The sequence below is a fragment of the Cherax quadricarinatus genome, chromosome 66, assembly GCF_038502225.1.
Source record: "Cherax quadricarinatus isolate ZL_2023a chromosome 66, ASM3850222v1, whole genome shotgun sequence".
Classification (NCBI taxonomy): domain Eukaryota; kingdom Metazoa; phylum Arthropoda; class Malacostraca; order Decapoda; family Parastacidae; genus Cherax; species Cherax quadricarinatus.
Genome location: NC_091357.1, coordinates 21,548,912 through 21,567,606, shown reverse-complemented (window position 1 = coordinate 21,567,606; position 18,695 = coordinate 21,548,912). Strand labels below are relative to the sequence as shown.

General features: G+C 36.0%; 2 protein-coding genes across 5 annotated transcripts in view; one reads left to right on the top strand and one right to left on the bottom strand.

The window, feature by feature from the left end:
• Window positions 1–245: 245 nt before the first annotated feature.
• Window positions 246–18,695, top strand: part of LOC128704007 (COMM domain-containing protein 4) — a 175,147-nt gene continuing 156,697 nt past the window's right edge. For 2 of the 4 annotated variants that reach the window (XM_070099219.1, XM_070099217.1), the window contains exon 1: window positions 246–346. The gene's annotated coding sequence lies outside the window, so the exon portion shown is untranslated. Of the gene's footprint in view, window positions 347–3,133; window positions 3,262–18,695 lie in introns of those variants that run through there. The other 2 variants (XM_070099220.1, XM_070099218.1) reach the window with 1 other exon arrangement.
• The window catches only part of LOC138854670 (uncharacterized), an 80,384-nt gene continuing 72,690 nt past the window's right edge, over window positions 11,002–18,695 (bottom strand). Inside the window, exons 2-4 of the mRNA XM_070099216.1 lie at window positions 16,039–16,203; window positions 15,035–15,160; window positions 11,002–13,955 (exon numbers count right to left, since the gene is read on the bottom strand). Of these exons, the coding sequence (XP_069955317.1) occupies window positions 12,338–13,955; window positions 15,035–15,160; window positions 16,039–16,199 (1,905 nt within the window). The 5' untranslated portion in view covers window positions 16,200–16,203 and the 3' untranslated portion in view covers window positions 11,002–12,337. The remainder of the gene's footprint in view (window positions 13,956–15,034; window positions 15,161–16,038; window positions 16,204–18,695) is intronic.

The window sequence follows — 18,695 nt, the reverse complement described above, 5'->3', positions numbered from 1 at the left end:
AGCACTTAGTTATGATTTTAATAATTCACCAGAACCACAAATTGAAGATTTTTAAAAAGAGCGCCTCAAAAAATTAAGACGAATTTTGTATTTGATAAAATTTCATGAAAACTCTACAAATCAAACAAATAAGCAAATTAAACAAACACAATCATTATTTAATATTAAACATAAAAAAATCTCGCAAAGAAAAACAAAAGCACCACAAAATAATAAAAAAACTCAAAAATAAATTGGTAACACGAGCCGGAGATAATATTGTAGTGAGTGAAGTGGGAGGATCAATATTATCTTCAAAGTTCTCAGCTACTCCAGTATTTCTCTTTTTTTTTGGACTCTCCTCAAGGTAAGTAACTTAGTATTTAATGTTAAAGTGGAACATAATGTATAATATATACTGATGAATATTATTGTGTCTACAGGTGAAGTTTGAGCCACTTAAGAGGCGCCTAAGTAGTCTTCTAAAATGTTAATTTTTCCTCTATAATCTACCACCTGGTGAGGGGCTCTTGATCTAGGGAATTGGATCTGTGCTCCAGTTCCCTGAAGTAAGCCTGAATACCTTCCATTCCCCCCCCTCACATGCGCTGTATAATCCTACGGGTTTAGCGCTCCCCCTTGATTATAATACTAATATAATCTGCCATGTCCATAATTACTATCACATTTGCTTTGTTTTGTAAGGTGAAGTCCAGGATCTTTCCTTAATTCATGGACAAGGTAGATTATAGGAGAATAATAAACATGTTACGGCTTGACAAAGTTCCTGGAGAGCGAAACGTTGCCATGATAAAATGTCACATTAGTTGTACTTGTGTCCTTTTACTTTAAATGTTATTAGAAGACGGGGGAACTTACGTGCTTCTTAAGAGTGCATCAAGGACTCTAGTGGAAATAAGCGATGATGTGATGCTTAAAAATCATCTCGTTTCTCAGTACTATCCCCTAGTAGGTGTAGTGCATCTTTTTGATTATAATACCTCTCGAAGGAGGTTCCTTGATGCTGGTGAGGGGCTCTTGATCTAGGGAATTGGATCTGTGCACCAGTTACCTGAATTAAGCCTGAATACCTTCCATCTCTCCCCACACAGGCATATAATCTTATGGGTTTAGCGCTCTCTCATGATTATAATGATAATTATTTTTTATTATAATAATAATAATATCAATACTAACCAAACTAACATCTAACCAGTTTGAAGCAACTCGCCAAAATATTATATGACCTCTAGTCTTTTAAAACATCTACTCGTCTATAAAATAGCACTGTTTGAATCATTATTTGTAATATTGTTATTCGTTATGTGCAGCTTTAAGATTATTATTCTTATAAACCTTCAACCACTCTTCCCCTCAAGGAAGGTTCCTTGATGTTGGTGAGGGGCTCTTGATTTAGGGAATTGAATCTGTGCTCCAGTTCCTCGAATTAAGCCTGAATGCCTTCCACATCCCCCCCCCAGGCGCTGTATAATCCTCCGGGTTTAGCGCTTCCCCCTTGATTATAATAATAATTCAACCACTGTTATCTAGACTTAAGTAGTTTTTAAGTATTAGGATTACTCTGCCTGAAATGTCCCGGCATGATAGTGGATTTCTTTGTACTTAACAAATCAAAATTGTAATTACACATTGTAACCTTTGCAAAGAAATAAAATCTTTATTTTTTATCTTTAAGTCACTTTGACTTTTTTTTTTTTTCTAGGTAATTTACATAGGTTAATGGGTATTATAATTGTACTTATGTGTACCTGTATCTAAACTCGCTCACTCAAGAATCCTAATGAAAATTAGTCAATCTGACATTTTTCTTGGGGGGGGGGGTTCCTGGTGGGTAATTTACATGTATGTTACTATGTAAGACAAGCCACCAGGGATGGAAATCTTCAGCTCAGAATCTTTCATATGTATCTGTGCATCATCAGGAGCTATGCAGTGTTGCAGGAGTAGCAGCAGGTGGAATAAGATGAAGTTTAGATCTCTCATTTATATGCAGGAAATATCCTTTGTCAGCAGAGCTGAGTTGATAACTCATATATCTAGTTTGATTCTTAAACAGAAGAGGACATTTTCAATGACAGTGTTGTTAGTTAAAACGTAAGGTGAATTCTACCCTGCCCTTCTTGTTTCTAAAAAAGTCATTAAAATCCTTGCTCTGTGCATTTGTTTTTTGTGGCTTTGTAGCAAATATTGTAATCACTACAGTGCTGGTTAACTCTTGATTTAACAGACTTTGGAAATACAGGTCAAAATCTGCCGTGACCGTTCACTTGGAAACGGCAGAGAGTCATCGGTTACAGAGCTGTCCGCTGTTGCTACAGTCACGGCAAAACAGTTTTATTTCCTCTCATCACAGTCACCACCACCAGCCACCTGCTGCCCCCTTTTAGTCTGTTAAGTCAAGGGTTATACTTCAAAAAACATTTTGCTCATTAACCCTTAAACGGTCCAAACAGATTGACGTTCAAACTCGTAGTGCTGCAAAAGTAGATCTACTTTTTTTTACATACAGTGGATCCCCGCATAACGATTACCTCCGAATGTGACCAATTATTTAAGTGTATTTATGTAAGTGCGTTTGTACGTGTATGTTTGGGGGTCTGAAATGGACTAATCTACTTCACAATATTTCTTATGGGAACAAATTCGGTCAGTATTGGCACCTGAACATACTTCTGGAGTGAAAAAATATTGTTAACCGGGGGTCCACTGTATTTTCAAATATAACAAAAAAAAATGTAGATAAAAGTTTTTTTTTACACGTTTTCAAATGTAAAACAAAAAAGAAGATCTACATTTTTTTACATGCTTTCAGATGTTGAAAAAACGTATATATACGTTTGGACAATTTAAGGGTTAATAGTGATAGTCTTGCTTAAAATCTACTATAGAATGATGACAGCAATTATTTACAGCTTCTTGGATAAACCTCTGCTTTTTCTATTTTTCATAATGAAACTCTTATTGCTTTTTAATATTTTTACAAATTTAAAAGAAAAGGCTGTTTCAACAGTGTTCTTGGAGCTGATGTTCAAATGAATTTGTATCTAGAGTTGCCTTATGGAGGTGTGTAAGTGTACAGTATCTGGTTTGTGTATTTGTCAGGTCATTGTCCACTGATTCTTGTCCTTGTTTCAGGTAAAACCTCGATATTTTGTTTTTGCTTGTATCATGGTTCGTAAGGATGCTAGCACATACACCTCACCAGGTAGATATCAGCGACTTAGTCAAGAGGATGATGGATTTGTTGATGCTCAGTTCAAGGTATTTTGTTATTGTTTGCTATGTGGAGTCTGCTTCTTAAGTGTATAGGCTTATCTTATTTTTCTTTGCTAGATTATAAGCTTCCTTACACAGGAAACATGAGGAAGATTCTGGGAAAATACCATGTTCATTTTGTGCAGTTTTTAGAGTAAGTGATTAACAGTAGGAAGATTAGAATATCATAACTATGTAGTTAAAGCTGAGACAAAGCAGTATTGTTTAGAGTATACAAACCCTGGCACTGGATATTTGTTAATGCAAATTAAATAGAAATATTCATTGAAGCTCTGGTTGGATTATCACTGAGAGATGTGATTTATGAAGGTGGTTATATGACAGAGTGTGAGAAAGACGGTGAGCAGCGTGGCTGATTAGCAAAAAAAGGGCTAAAGCCATACAGTTCCTGGGTATTGGGAGCAATAAGGAAAGTAAGGACAACTCCAGTTCCACAGATCAAGAACCCTTCACTTGCATCAAGGCACCCTTTCCCCTTTACCCTCATGAAGGGTTGGGATTGCATAGTGGCATACCAATAAAAGTTTGATTTAGTGGACCATTAGGGTAGAGGATATCTGGTAATTCTGATTGTCCAGTAAATTCAAATATTGTTAAAAGTAGAAAAAAAAACAAAAAAAGAAGCTTTGGTGCTTAACTGTATAGAGTACATAATGCAGTACAATACACAGTTTGCAGTTATGCTGTGATAAATATTGAAAACAGAAAAATTAGAAGTACACCTACCATCCGACTTACGACCTGCTTGACATACGACCACCCGACTTACGACCGTGTTTTTTATGCCAAATTTCTGGGAAATAAACAAGTGTTTGTGTTGTACACAGTGTTTATCCTAAACCTTACAGTATACAATACAGTACTAACAGCATAAAAAGTAAAGTAAAACATGAAATACCAAAATAAAATAAAATAAAGTCATTACAAAAATGTTATGTTGATATTCAGTAGTAAAGTTCGACTTACGACCAGTTTCTCGGAACCGAACTCGGTCGTAAGTCGGATGGTAGGTGTACAATATAATTCTATTTTCAGTAGAGTAGTTTTTGTGGTGGATAGATGAAATTGTTTTGCCATGACAATAACAGACAGTTCTGTACTCAGCATACTTTTTTTTATTCCTGTGATTCACTTATTATTTTTTGTAACAATAATAGACATTTCTGTAACCAGTGGACTTTGCCGTTATTCCCAAATCAGTTTACTTAGAGAATTTTGTCTGCTATTTCCAAAATCCATTAAAAGGAGGTCTGTTAAATCTAGGTCTTATTGATATAGGTGTCAAAAGGCTTAAAATTACATGAAACATGCACTAAATGGATGAGATGTGAGGTAATTTTTGTTGAAATAGATGGGAGTATGTGAGGAGGGGTACACTGTGTAATGGGTTACAAAATACAAGAGTAATATTTAAAAAATTGCCCATTGTGTAAGATAAGATGGAAGATTAGGCAACTGGTACTCATCCTCTAACAGTAAGACTTTCTAATTGAATGTCAGTAATTTCTGGTTAGATATTGAGCATGAGTTCCCCGTCATATACAATGCAGTGTCTGTTTATGTTGGCCTCATCCCTTTCATAACTACATGGGTTCACTTAGAAATGTTTTGTAAATGCCTATTTTTTTTTATTTTTCAACTCCAGCCATGTCCCTCCGAGGTAGGGTGACCCAAAAAGAGAAGAAACACTTTCATCATCGTTCACTTTTATCACTGTCTTGCCAGAGGCATGATGATAATATAGTTAAGATGCTCCTCCAAACTGCAGATATCCCCACTCCTCCTTCAGAGTGCAGGCATTGTACTTCCCACCTCCAAGACTCAAGTCAGGTTAACCAGTTTCCCTGAATCCCTTCACAAATGTTACCTTGCTCACAACAGTTCATCAAGTCCCAAAAACAATTTGCCTCCACTCACACCTATTTAACACACTTGCACACATCTTCTGGATATCTAAGCCCCTCTCATACAAAACTTACTTTATTTCTCTCCCACCAACTTCCTAGGACAACCCTTGCCCTGCCTTCCCTCCACTACAGATTATATACCCTCCAAGTCATCTTATTTTGCTCCATCCTCTCTAAATATTGAATCCACCTCAATAACCCCTCTTCAGCCTTCTGGATAATACTTTTAGTAATCCTGCACCTCTTCATAATCTCTGCATAATATTTACATCATACATTGCCCTCAGGGAGCAGGGAGCTAGTACCCCCTTCTCCTGTATATATTACTAAATTTAAAAGGAGAAACTTTTGTTTTTCCTTTTGGGCTGCCCTGCCTCAGTGGGATATGGCCAATTTGTTGAAATAACACATTGCCCTCAGACACGACATCAACAATGCCTCCTCCTCTTCAATGCAACATTCACAGCCCATTCCTCACACCGATATCAGAGTATTGTACTCTTATACATTTCCCATTTTGCCTCCATGGATAATATCTTTCATGTCCACAGATGCCTCAATGCACCACTCACCTTTTTTTTCCTCATCAGTTCTATGGATCACCTTGTCTTTCATAGACCCATCCACCAACAAGTCCACTCTCAAATATCTGAACACATTCATGTCCTCCATGCCCTCTCCTTCCAATCTGATATCCTGTCTTTCATTACCTAAATCATATGTTACTCTCATCACCCCTGCTCTTTCCTATATATAGATGTTCACTTTTGATTTCCTTCTATTACATATCTCACAGACATGTCCACCAAATTTTGCAACTTCAGAATCTCCTGAAAGCACAGTATCATCAGGAAAAAGCAACTGTAACAACTCCCATTTTGTATGAGGTTCTGCATATTTTAATTCCACACCTCTCCCTGACACCCTAGCATTAACTTCTTTTACAACCCCATCTCTAAATATGTTAAACAACCATGCTTATGTATGCCATTTATTATGTATGCATCCTGAGCATCATATTGCCTTGTTCCTGTTGATAAAATAGTATCCAATTAACATTTAAAGTATCCTGACTCTTGTACTTAAAACTTGTTTTCTTGAAATTTTCAGTTTTATAATCGGGATTATGTATGGTCCTGGTTCTTAAAATGTGCTTATCTGAGGTTCTGTAACTCAAAAATTCTGAGTTTTGAAGTCTTATTATGCAGAATCTTGATTCCTGAAGCTTATAACTGATAAAATTAATTCTCAGGCCATTTTTTTTAACTTAAAAATCTTAAGTTTTAGGCCTTTATTACTCAAAAGAGATATTTTGCAATGATTTGCTACATTTAGTTTGCAAATGTAATGATTTGTTGCTCAAAATCTTGATGCTTTAAGCATTTTCTATGAAAATTCTCATTTTCACAGAGTAATGTATAACAATGAATATTATAATGGACTTGCACCTCTCATGGTTTATCTGTCATGATAAATGAGCTTGCAAGTTAGGCCATGACATATTGGAAGATAATTGCAGCTCTGTGCTGACCACTACTTTCCCTCCTTCGCAGGCCGGACCTAGTCGCATTCCTTGGAAGGCCATAAGCTATGCAATGCTTCTGTTTGCGGCTGGTACCCTCTTACTCGTCATAGGGAGTCTGCTAGTCGCAGGTTACATAGAGGAAAAATATGCCGACCGAACATGGCCGCTCATCATTCTCGGTGCCCTGATGTTTATTCCAGGGGCCTATCATTCTTATATAGCCTATTATGCCTTCAAAGGATATGATGGATATTCTTTTGATGACATTCCTTCATATGACGATGATTGAATGACATACAAAAACACTGCGATAGTTGTATCAAGATGAGTTTTTGAAATTTGTATATTTTTGCATAGCTGTACATTCTTGACAGTAACAATGGGGAAATTAAGTCACATTATGAAAATACACTAATTTTATTTTGCCAGGCCTTTGTAGCATGGTCAGTTTTGTATGAAAAATAAGAGATACCATATCATTAGGTTGTCTATGGTAAATATCCCTACTGAAGATTTTGTCTCTATTCTTGGAGAAAGTTTCCTTGATTTATTTATTGTAAAATTAGTAAAAAAAAATTAATCAATTTGCTCGTTTATACCAACATTTTTAATTCTTCTTAAATGTAGAAGATGCATGTGACCTAGAACCGTGTTTTATAGCAGTCGGTTCTGAATGTAAGCTGTCAGTTTAACGGATTTGTAGGGTAAAAAGTGGGTGGCCGGTACTGATGATTGTGTTAGATGGAGGTTAAATTGTTTTGCTGTGATTTTAACAATAATGGACAATTTTGTAAGAGATGGACTTTATACAGGGTTTCCAAACTATTCGACCCATATTTCCGAAGCCCGTTAAATTGAAGTCCATTAAATCGAAGTTGGTTAAAGCAAGGTCTGTTAAATTGAGGGCTTACTATAATTACTATTTCTTGTTATGCAGATTTTTTTCTTTTTATGAGTATCATAAGGAGAGAGAAGAAGTCAATCATTAAAGATGTACAGTGAGCCTAGAGTGATATTTGGAGCTTCATGTATGCAATGCACATGTTCAGTTTGTGTCTTGAATTTTGGAATTTATTTTCCTGATCCCCATAACTTATCATTAGGATGCTTGAGAGGTATGGGAAGTATTCTTTTAAGTCATAGCTGAGGAGCAGGAATCACCATAGCTTGTTTCGTATTTTTACAAAGCAACATTACAATATGCATGCAGAAATAATGTGTGATATACTGGTAAGTAGATATTTATTGACAGGTGGGAATAGACACTGGTAGTGGAGAATTTTTTTAATATTACATTTTGTTCAAGTTAACCGGACTCGAGTCCTGGAGGTGGGAAGTACAGTGTCTGCACTCTGAAGGGGTGTCGATATGTTGCAGTTTTTTAACTGTAATGTAGGCATGCCTCTGCAAGACAGTGATGAAGTGAATGATGATAAAGTCTTTCTTCTTTTTTGGGTCACCCTGCCTTGGTGGGAAATGGCCAGTATGTTAATAAAAAATAAAATAAAAACATTTTTGCTCAAGGTCTGGCTAAATTATATTTATATTAAAAGAATTTTTTATTTCAGTGTCTTAATTTCCTCTTGTGCTGGTGTTTTTGCCACTTGGAAGATAAATTCCTTAATCCTTTGTGCCTTGTTCGGTGTCACATAAGTCTTCAATACCTGTAATATGAGGTGGCTACACGTTTATTTTTGAAATAAATAAAATGAAAAACGACAAATACTTTTATTCTTAAACTGGACCAGCTCCATTGTGCTACATCGAGTGAGACCCCCATTCTTTCTGCCTATGTCCTCTCCTCAGCAGCACTACCTCTATCCTTGGCACCACCGCTCTCTTCAGCACCTCCCCTCTCCCTTTATTACCACCTCTCTCTTCAGCACCTCCCCTCTCTCTTTATTACCACCTCTCTCTTCAGCACCTCCCCTCTCCCTTTATTACCACCTCTCTCTTCAGCACCAACTCTCTCTCTCTTCAGCACCAACTCTCTCTCTTAGCACCACCTCTCTCTTCAGCACCTCTCTCTCTCTTCAGCACCACCTTTCTCTCTTCAGCACCACCTCTCTATCTTCAGCACCACCTCTCTCTCTTCAGCACCACCTCTCTCTCTTCAGCACCACCTCTCCCTGCAGCACCACCTCTCTCTTCAACCATCTCTATTTATTGTTGACTTCCTGGATGACCAGGTTATTGCTGGCACTGATCTGCAGGCATACATAGCAGTCACAACCTGGCTCATTTAGCATTCGTTTCATGTAGAAGTCCAGTTTGATCGATCTCACAATTGAAACGACACTGTTATAACTGAATATTTAGCTGCTGTGGTTTGTGTTGGTGGTTATGGTATTTTTCTTTTTAATTATAAGACGTTATTAGAAAAAAACTCTAGTGAGTAATTTTATACTATATTAAGTAGATCAGTACAGAGAACAATATTTTTTGTATAAAGTTAAAATTTAAACACATTGATGTTTGACCTTGATGCTTGTGAGGGGGCACTTGATTAAAGGAATCAGATCTACTCATCCCTTGGATAAAACCTGATTACTTTCCATTGCTCAGGTGCTGTACAAGACACTGGTTTAGAGTTGCACAACATTATTATAATTATAATCTACACTGAAAGGGTTGCATTAAAATATAAATCGTTCTCTTCTCTTTATTTAAGAACACAACTTGACACTTTTCTGGTCCAGCTCTCATACTCCAGAGAAACAAAATATATACATGCAAACAACTCAAATTTATCTGGTGCCTAATTAGTACATTAAACAATAAATACTTGAAGTAAATAATAATAATAATAATAATAAGAGGGGTGTTAATGTTGCAGTTTAAACTGTAGTGTAAAGCACCCTTCTGGCAAGACAGTGATGGAGTGAATGATGGTGAAAGTTTTTCTTTTTCGGGCCACCCTGCCTTGGTGGGAATCGGCCAGTGTGATAATAAAAAAAAAATAAAAAAAAAATAATAATAATAATGAATTTAAGTATTGATGGGTGATATAACATGTATGTATAAGATTTACTGGTATACAGGATAGTTTTTCTTAACTAGTAGATAATTAAGATACCATAGTGATTGTATTCTGGATAAGCCCCTTCGAGGGGTGTCTTGAAGCTGGTAAAGGGCTCTTGGTTCAAGGAATTAAGAGCTATTATCCTTCTTGTATCAAGCCTGCTCACCTCTCCTCCTCCACATCATGTGTGATTCCTATCCATATTCTGCTTCCTTATGAATATAATAATTCTTGATAAACATTATTGCAAGAAATATACAGAAAATTTTTAGTTTATTTTTGTATGAAATATGGTAAGAGTCACTTTAGATTCCTCAATAAGAGTTCAGTTTTATAGACTAGAATATTTTTATATTTTGAATATTTGCAACAAGTATATTAATAAAATTTTGTATGGAGAATTCAGTACTGTATATTAAATGTATGATGGGTTTCAATAAAATTATTGACTGTTGGTAATTAGAATAGTTTAGGTTTTAATTCTAACAGGAATGGTAATAGTAATGGAAAGAGAAGTGAATGATATACGACAGAGTTGAAAGAAAAAACTACAATACTGTATTAGTTAACTAAGGAGCCTCGAAACATGCTAGTTTATGCAGAAAAAATAAAAAGTATTTTTTTTTTGCATTAACATCTGGATTTTATCGCATCTTGTGGCGAATTACCTAATTATTAGTTGATGTAACTTTTCATAATGATTTTAGGCAGCGGTTTGTCAGTACAGTTTTGTTTTGTTAGTAATGGCATTTATCAGATTTGTTGTGCTTTAGATAACATTCATCATTTGATAGTTGCATCTCATTGCAACGCATGGTCGAGACGCATGGCACTTTCACGTGTTTAAACATTGGCAAATTTTAATCAACCATGGTAACTATACGATAAGTTGTATTATGTTTGTAGTTTTTTCTGACCATTTAAAAATCTGCTGTGAATTTCTCCACTGATACTAGTGAAATATCTGAGAGTTTACAAGGTTGCAGCAGGTGTTAAAGCACAGCCTGATTGACAATAATTTTGTTGCTAAAGGAAATGATTTTATTTATAGAAACTTAAGCTGCTGATACCATTCCTCTTGTCCAGCCTGTCAAGAGGAAGTATATAGCTAACCTGTAATGCATAATATGAAGCAACCTACTCCTTCAGCTAGGTTTGTGCTTGAGCTGTTATGCTATCTTAATACACAAGTAACCTTGACATAGGAGAGAGGAGCTTATGACAATATTTCAGTCCAAGTCAGACCTAAATGTCTTTGTAAGCTCCTCTCTCCTATGTGCAGGTTATTTGTGTATTGTTCCAGTCACAGTATTCTGCTTTTTTGTTCTTTCTGCTATCCTAATTATATCTTCTGTTGCACCAATTCCTGTGATGGGTGTTGATTCACAGAATACCCGCACTTACAATAAGAGAGTTTTGATGATGTTTTATTCTGTTCTGGGTTGAGTTATATTTTCACCACCGGAATAGATGGATCGAAACTTTTTAAAGTCTTATGTTTGGTTATTCACTGAAGTTTCATACAAACCACACATTCGTACAAACAATTGATAATGTTTCTAAATTGCTCTGTTTTTTCATCAAACCAGCCATATCCCACTGAGGCAGGGTGACTTAAAAACAAAAATGAAAGTTGCTTTATGTATAATAAATATTTTAGACAAATAAGAATGTACGTATATAGATATTATGCTATGAAGGGTGCCTTGATGCTTGTGAAGGGCTCTTGTTCCATGGAATCAAGTTTATTGCAATAATATGTGTACTTGATTGGCTCAAGTGAGAGTTCAACAAAACATTTGGCTATAATATAAATAAATAATATAAATATAATATAAATAAATATAAGTATATAATATAAATATAAGTACAATGCCTACATTCTAAAGGAGGGGTTTCGGGATATTAGCAGTTCGGAGGGATATGTTGTGTATCTTTATACGTATATACTTCTAAACTGTTGGGTTCTGAGCACCTCTGCAAAAACAGTGATAATGTGTGAGTGAGGTGAAAGTGTTGAATGATGATGAAAGTATTTTCTTTTTGGGGATTTTCTTTCTTTTTTGGGTCACCCTGCCTCGGTGGGAGATGGCCGACTTGTTGAAAAAAAAAAACAGATTGGTTAATGACTGTTCATGTTTCATTATGTTAGGTTTTTAATAATAATAATAATAATAATAATACTGAGAAATGGCTTAAGAATATAGATTCATAATTATTTTCTTTTGAACTATAATTAGGTCAGATTTTTTGTTAGTATTACTGTGCAAGAGTAGTGACTAGAAGAGGAACAAGAAGAAATAACAGTATAAAAAAGCTCTTTTGAATACCCATTATGAGTATTTGTTCCATTCGAAGAGTTGCTCCAGGCACGTAACTACCTGTTTTTATGCCTCAAGACTGTTCTGATGTTAACAATAACTGGCCTATTTTTGGCAACTTGGTTAATCTGTTGTATCAGATATTTTACAAGCCTTATAATCACAGACACACTCACACACACCTTGCTTTATTCCCAAAATTATATTATGGACATACTATCTGATTGTTAGAGAATGTTTAGGCAACTACAACTGCCAAAATAAGAGCAGCAGTTAAAAGACCAGTTTAGATGTCTGGTAGAAACAGGTCGGATGTTTGAGTCTCCCTTGGAAGAGAGTTTAGCCTGTTGTCTCCCATTGTAATGAAGGGAACATGTGTTTTAGCCCAATTATTTAAGGAGACCCGTTTGTGGGAGCAGTTTTGATTTTGATTATGGAGCTGCTGGAGGAGATAAGAGATTTGCTGCAAGGCCACTTTACTGACCTGATTGTAGCCATTCCTTTTTCCAGCCCAGGCACTGAAGGCTTGTTGTTTTTCATTATTATCGCTTCGTTTTCCGGCCCATGGGCTGAAAGCTTGTCGTTTCTCATTATTGTCACTTCGTTTTCCGGCCCATGGGCTGAAAGCTTGTCGTTTTTCATTATTGTCACTTCGCTTTCCGGCCCATGGGCTGAAAGCTTGTCGTTTTTCATTATTGTCACTTCGTTTTCCGGCCCATGGGCTGAAAGCTTGTCGTTTCTCATTATTGTCGCTTCGTTTTCCGGCCCATGGGCTGAAAGCTTGTCGTTTTTCATTATTGTCATTTCGCTTTCCAGCCCATGCACTGAAAGCCTGTTGTCTTTTATCATTGTCATTTTGTTTACCTACCCATTCACTGAAGTTATCTCGTTTTTCATCATTATGACTTCGCTTGCCAGCCCATGCACTGAAGGACTGTCGTTTTTCATCATCACTGCGTTTGCCAGCCCAGGCACTGAAGGAAGACCTTTTCTGGTCATCAGAGAGGGAATCCTCATCATTGATTGTCCTCACAGCCAAGTCATTGTCACCTGGTATGGTTTCCTCCAATTGTTTTCCTGCCCAAGGACTAAATTTTGTCACCTCATTTGTTATTTGTCCATCAAGATGATCACTTGACCTTTTCCCTGCCCAAGCACTGAATGCTCTCTTGTCTGCCATGGTTAGTTGAGTTGTGGGCAGATTTTTCCCTATCCAGGCCATGATTGCTTTGTTTTGAACATCCTGGTGACTGGCTTCAGATGATCGCTTCCCAGCCCAAGCACTGAAGGCTCTTCTCTCTGCCATCCGGGGTTCAGGACCTGCCAACCTCCTCACTGCATTCTGGAGAGCCTGGAGGTCGGGCCTCTTACCAGCCCAGGCACTGAATCTTATCCTTTTGGTTTCTGCTGGAATAATGTCTTGAGGCTGCACATCTTTTGGGGTTGGCTTATCACCTTCAGTTTCCGTCTTCTCTTGTGAGTTTTCACGGTTTTCCAAAGATTTGGTATAAGATTCCACTTCCCTCTTGTATCTTTGATTATCCACAGCTGGAATGAATACATTTTCATCTAACAAAAGCAGATTTGATGGCTCTTCATCCCATATTTCTTTTTCATTATCAGCATCAAATGAATCTTCGCCCTCTTGTTCTTCATCACTGAGAGCAGCTGTGTGTGGGATGGTCTCTTTTTCAACTGGGGTTGCATCTTTGATGTATTTAAAGGGTGTCTCTCCCACTGGGATGAAAGTGTTATGATTAGGAGAGTCATGTACAGTGTCCGAGGCGAGGCTGGCAACCAAGACTGGGTGTGATCGTTTCCCTCCCCAAGGGTTGAAAGCTGCTCGCTTCAGTTCTCCCTCACTAGCTTGAGGCTTTGGCAATTGAGGCCTTGGTAATTGAGACCTGGAACCAAAAAAATATGCTTGTTAAATGTGCTTGGGAAAATATACAAATACACAGATCTAATATTGAGCATTAAGAAGAAAAAATATGACTTAAGTCTATTAACTTTGTAGGCTTCATAACTCAAAGAAGTCAAACTTTGTTGCTAATTTCAGTTAAGGTTGTTCGATCCTCTCCCTTAGGCTGGCTGAGTCACAAGTCTACTAGCCTTTATATACTTCTGATGATTTCCTAGTCTTTTTACTCCCAAAACATGGCCATGGGCCAGGCTTGTCTAGTGCTAGCCTAGGTTTGTCTGGTGCTTGCCTAGACTCGTCTGGTGTTGCCTAGGCTCGTCTAGTGCTTGGGCTCGGCTGGTGCTTGCCTAGGCTCGTCTGGTGATTGCCTAGGCTATATATTTACTGGTAGGTGAACTGGGACAGCAGGTAACAAGAGACTTGCTTGTATATCTTGTCCCATTTTATGATTAAACCAGAATCCTATAGATGGTAAGTCAAACATTCTGCCATTGACTATAATAATAATGATGATAATCGAACAGATATTCTTAACACTAGGAATGAAATTTTAAAACTGAGCTGACTCTAGGGAGTGCACGGGACTGCACGTTAATGTGTATTCAGGTGGTAATTGTGTTTGGGTTGAGGTTTGTGTTGATGATACATGGACAGTACTCTCCTAGTTGTGTTTGCTGGGGTCAAGTCATATCTCCCGACCCTACAACTTCACTCCTACCAACTGACTTTACTGATGCCTGTCATGCTGGTTTGTCTCCCTCCACCATCTCTTCCTTTAGTTTGTTTTAATATATATAGCTAAAGGAGCAGAGTTATGTTTGTAGTGATCAATCTTCTGTGTTTTCAGGTATATATTTTGTTTTATATTGATGTGCTTGTCTTGCTGTTCCTCCTGTTGTAACCCATTCCATGGTGATATCACAATGTGAGGAAGTTTATAGTGTCCCTTCTGCACCATTTCTTAGTTTATAGTTAATGTTAAATTTTTTTTTATCTATTCTTTCGTGTGTGTGTGTTTTGCAAGTAGTATACTTAAAACGTACAGTTAGATGGAAGAGTTACCTGGCTTTCTGGAAGAGTGCGAGGTATACTTCTCTGAGGTTGAGAGGGAGGCCCTGGTCGCCAGCTTTGAGGTTGGACCGCTTGCCACCCCAGTGGTAGAATGGCTGCCTCTTTCTCACCTCACACCTGCATTACCAAAGTGTTAGTGAAGGGGGGATGGGGTAGTGTGAGAAAGTGAGCCAGTGGGTGGCAAGAAATGGAAATACAGAGAGATGCTGGGAATTAATGAATGAGAGGAAAAAAATAGAGCTAATGAAAATTTATGCAAGTTAAATACCAAAATGTGAAATTGATGATATTTTGACTTAGAAATGCAGAGTTATGATGATACAAGTGTACTGAACACTTGTTGACGAGTATCCCACATGTAGACTATACTTCAGGGTAAACTTAAATATTTTTTCCTGGAGCTGTTCTGAGTATTTCCTTCTACCGTTCCTAATATATATCCCTCAGTGTATTTTAAGAACTTTTATTTGACTGATACAATAGAACATATGGCTACACACCGATGAGTACGCTAGTATATGGTTATACATGTCTTATAAGTACAATTACGAAAAATAAGGAAACAGAGTTGTGGAGCTGTCAGAGCTCCCCAGATGCTGTTCTAGAACCCAACATGCACCAATATATATAATGCATTAAAAGCAAACGTGAAATATGTTTTAACATGTAATATATTAATAATAAAGGATTTGAAATGTGGGTAGTATATTCTGCAGAGTTTTTTTATTTAAACCAGAATAAATTCTACGGGATACACTACCCACATTTCATTACCTTTTATAATTCATGCTGTATATACTAAAGACAGTTATTTTGTCTTTTCTAATTATATAAACTAAATATTTGTTCATTTGCTTATGTTCTTGATGAAGGTAATTAAATATATGTGAGAGACTTTCAGTTTATTTAAGATAAATTTATTTGAGTTCTACTATGTTAGTGGATAATAAATTACTGTCTTAGGTATGGTAGACAATAATGAAGGTTGTTGGTACCGTGTTAAGGGATGTGTAGAGAGTTGCGGGATACAGAGGGTGGGTGGTTGGCCAGGAGGGAGAGAGAGAGGTGGCACGTCTTGCCCCTGTGATGATGCTACCCGGGGAACTGACCATACCACCAACCATGCCCACAACACCGCCCATCTCCCGACCACCATCACACTGTAAAATTTATAAATACATTTATCCCATCCATATACACGAGACATTATACATAACTCGCATATAAGAACTAGAGAAGCTTATGATGACGATGCTGTCCAGCTTGAACCATTTACAAGTAACACTAATACACGAAGGTGAGGGAGCCAGTGTATATATATATATATAATATATATATATATATATATATATATATATATATATATATATATATATATATATATATATATATATATACATATATATATATATATATATATATATATATATATATATATATATATATATATATATATATATATATATATATATATATATATATATACATGTATATATATCTTCTTTCAACACACCGGCCGTATCCCACCCAGGTAGGGCAGCCCAAAAGGAAAAACGAAAGCTTCTCCTTTTACATTTAGTAATATATACAGGAGAAGGGGTTACTAGCTCCTTGCTCCCAGCATTTTAGTTGCCTCTTACAACATGCATGGCTTACGGAGGAAGAATTCTGTTCCACTTCCCCATGGAGATAAGACGAAATAAACAAGAACAAGAAGTAGAAAGAAAATAGAAGAAAACCCAGAGGGGTGTGTGTATATATATGCTTGTACATGTATGTGTAGTGTGACATAAGTGTAAGTAGAAGTAGCAAGACGTACCAGTAATCTTGCATATTTATGAGACAGACAGAAGACACCAGCAATCCTACCATCATGTAAAACAATTACAGGCTTTCGTTTTACACTCACTTGGCAGGATGGTAGTACCTCCCTGGATGGTTGCTGTCTACCAACCTACTACCTACTAATATATATATATATATATATATATATATATATATATATATATATATATATATATATATATATTATATATATATAGTATATATATATATATATATATATATATATATATATATATATATATATATATATATATATATATATATATATATATATATATATATGTATATATATATATGTATATATATATATGTATATATATATATATATATATAATATATATATATATATATATATATATATATATATATATATATATATATATATATATATATATATATATATATATATTATATATATATGTGTATATATATATATATATATATATATATATATATATATATATATATATATATATATATATATATATATATGGTTTAGAAAGACACGTAAGCAAGCACTATAACATATTTATTAGAAAACGTTTCGGTCCTGGGACCTTGATCACTTCTAACATACAGAGGTAGAAAGACATTATATATATAGGCGGAGAGTGAGATGTGACGCACGTGACCTGAGGAATGTCATAAGAACGTGCGTCACATCTCACTCTCCGCCTATATATATAATGTCCTTCTACCTCTGTATGTTAGAAGTGATGAAGGTCCCAGGACCGAAACGTTTTCTAATAAATATGTCATAGTGTTTGCTTACGTGTCTTTCTAAACCAACTTGTCGGTATTTATTACCAAGGTTTATACCATATATATATATATATATATATATATATATATATATATATATATATATATATATATATATATATATATATATATATATATATATATATATATATATATATATACACACATATATATACACACACTTTCTTAAGCCTTTTTTTGTCCTTATAAATATATTTTTTACATTAGACAGCATTATATAAATACATGTAACGCACCCATGTACTCGTCGACACTTAATATATATATAGTACTCTATCTAACCCAACCATTTACAATACATTACATATACTTCTAGTATATTTACTTACACGAGACAGTATTATATTTCCCCCCCGAAATAGACATGGCAGTGCGCTGTGTGTTTCCTAAATGTCAGAGTGATCAGACATTATGTTGTTCGTCTTCCTCCAGGGTTGACTTGTATGTTGCTCTTATCTACGCTCCAAACCCGAGCGGGAGTCCCCTATATTAAATATCATTGGTATTATATACTGGCCAGTGTGCTAATAAGACACAAGATGTGAGTTATATTATTCTCAGTAAGATGACTTTAATCGTATATTGTGAATTGCCAAGATCACTAAATATTACGTCTGATATTCGGGTTCTTACAAATGTTCCTGTTACGTATTGGACAGTTTTAGCATCAATTATAAAACTATAATATACAAGTCTATATTAATTTCAATCCCCCCCTTTTTTTTTCTTTTTTTTTGTCATTCCTTTGGTTACCCGTGTTTTTTTTTTTTTAGGCTGGTAATTAAAGCAGCGTTATGGATTATAATCCCCGGTTATTCCCCAATACTTAACACTTCACATGCACCAGACTGCGGGGGCGCTGACCCCCGGAACACCCTCCAGGAATACTCTTAGGTATACTCCCTTCAGGTATACCCCCTCAACTCTGCCCCAGTAGTTTACCTTAAGCAAAATTTCATCCCGACACAGAACGAGCATTTGCTGAGGCAGGTGTTAGTAACGTAATGACGGCCCTAATGGAGGT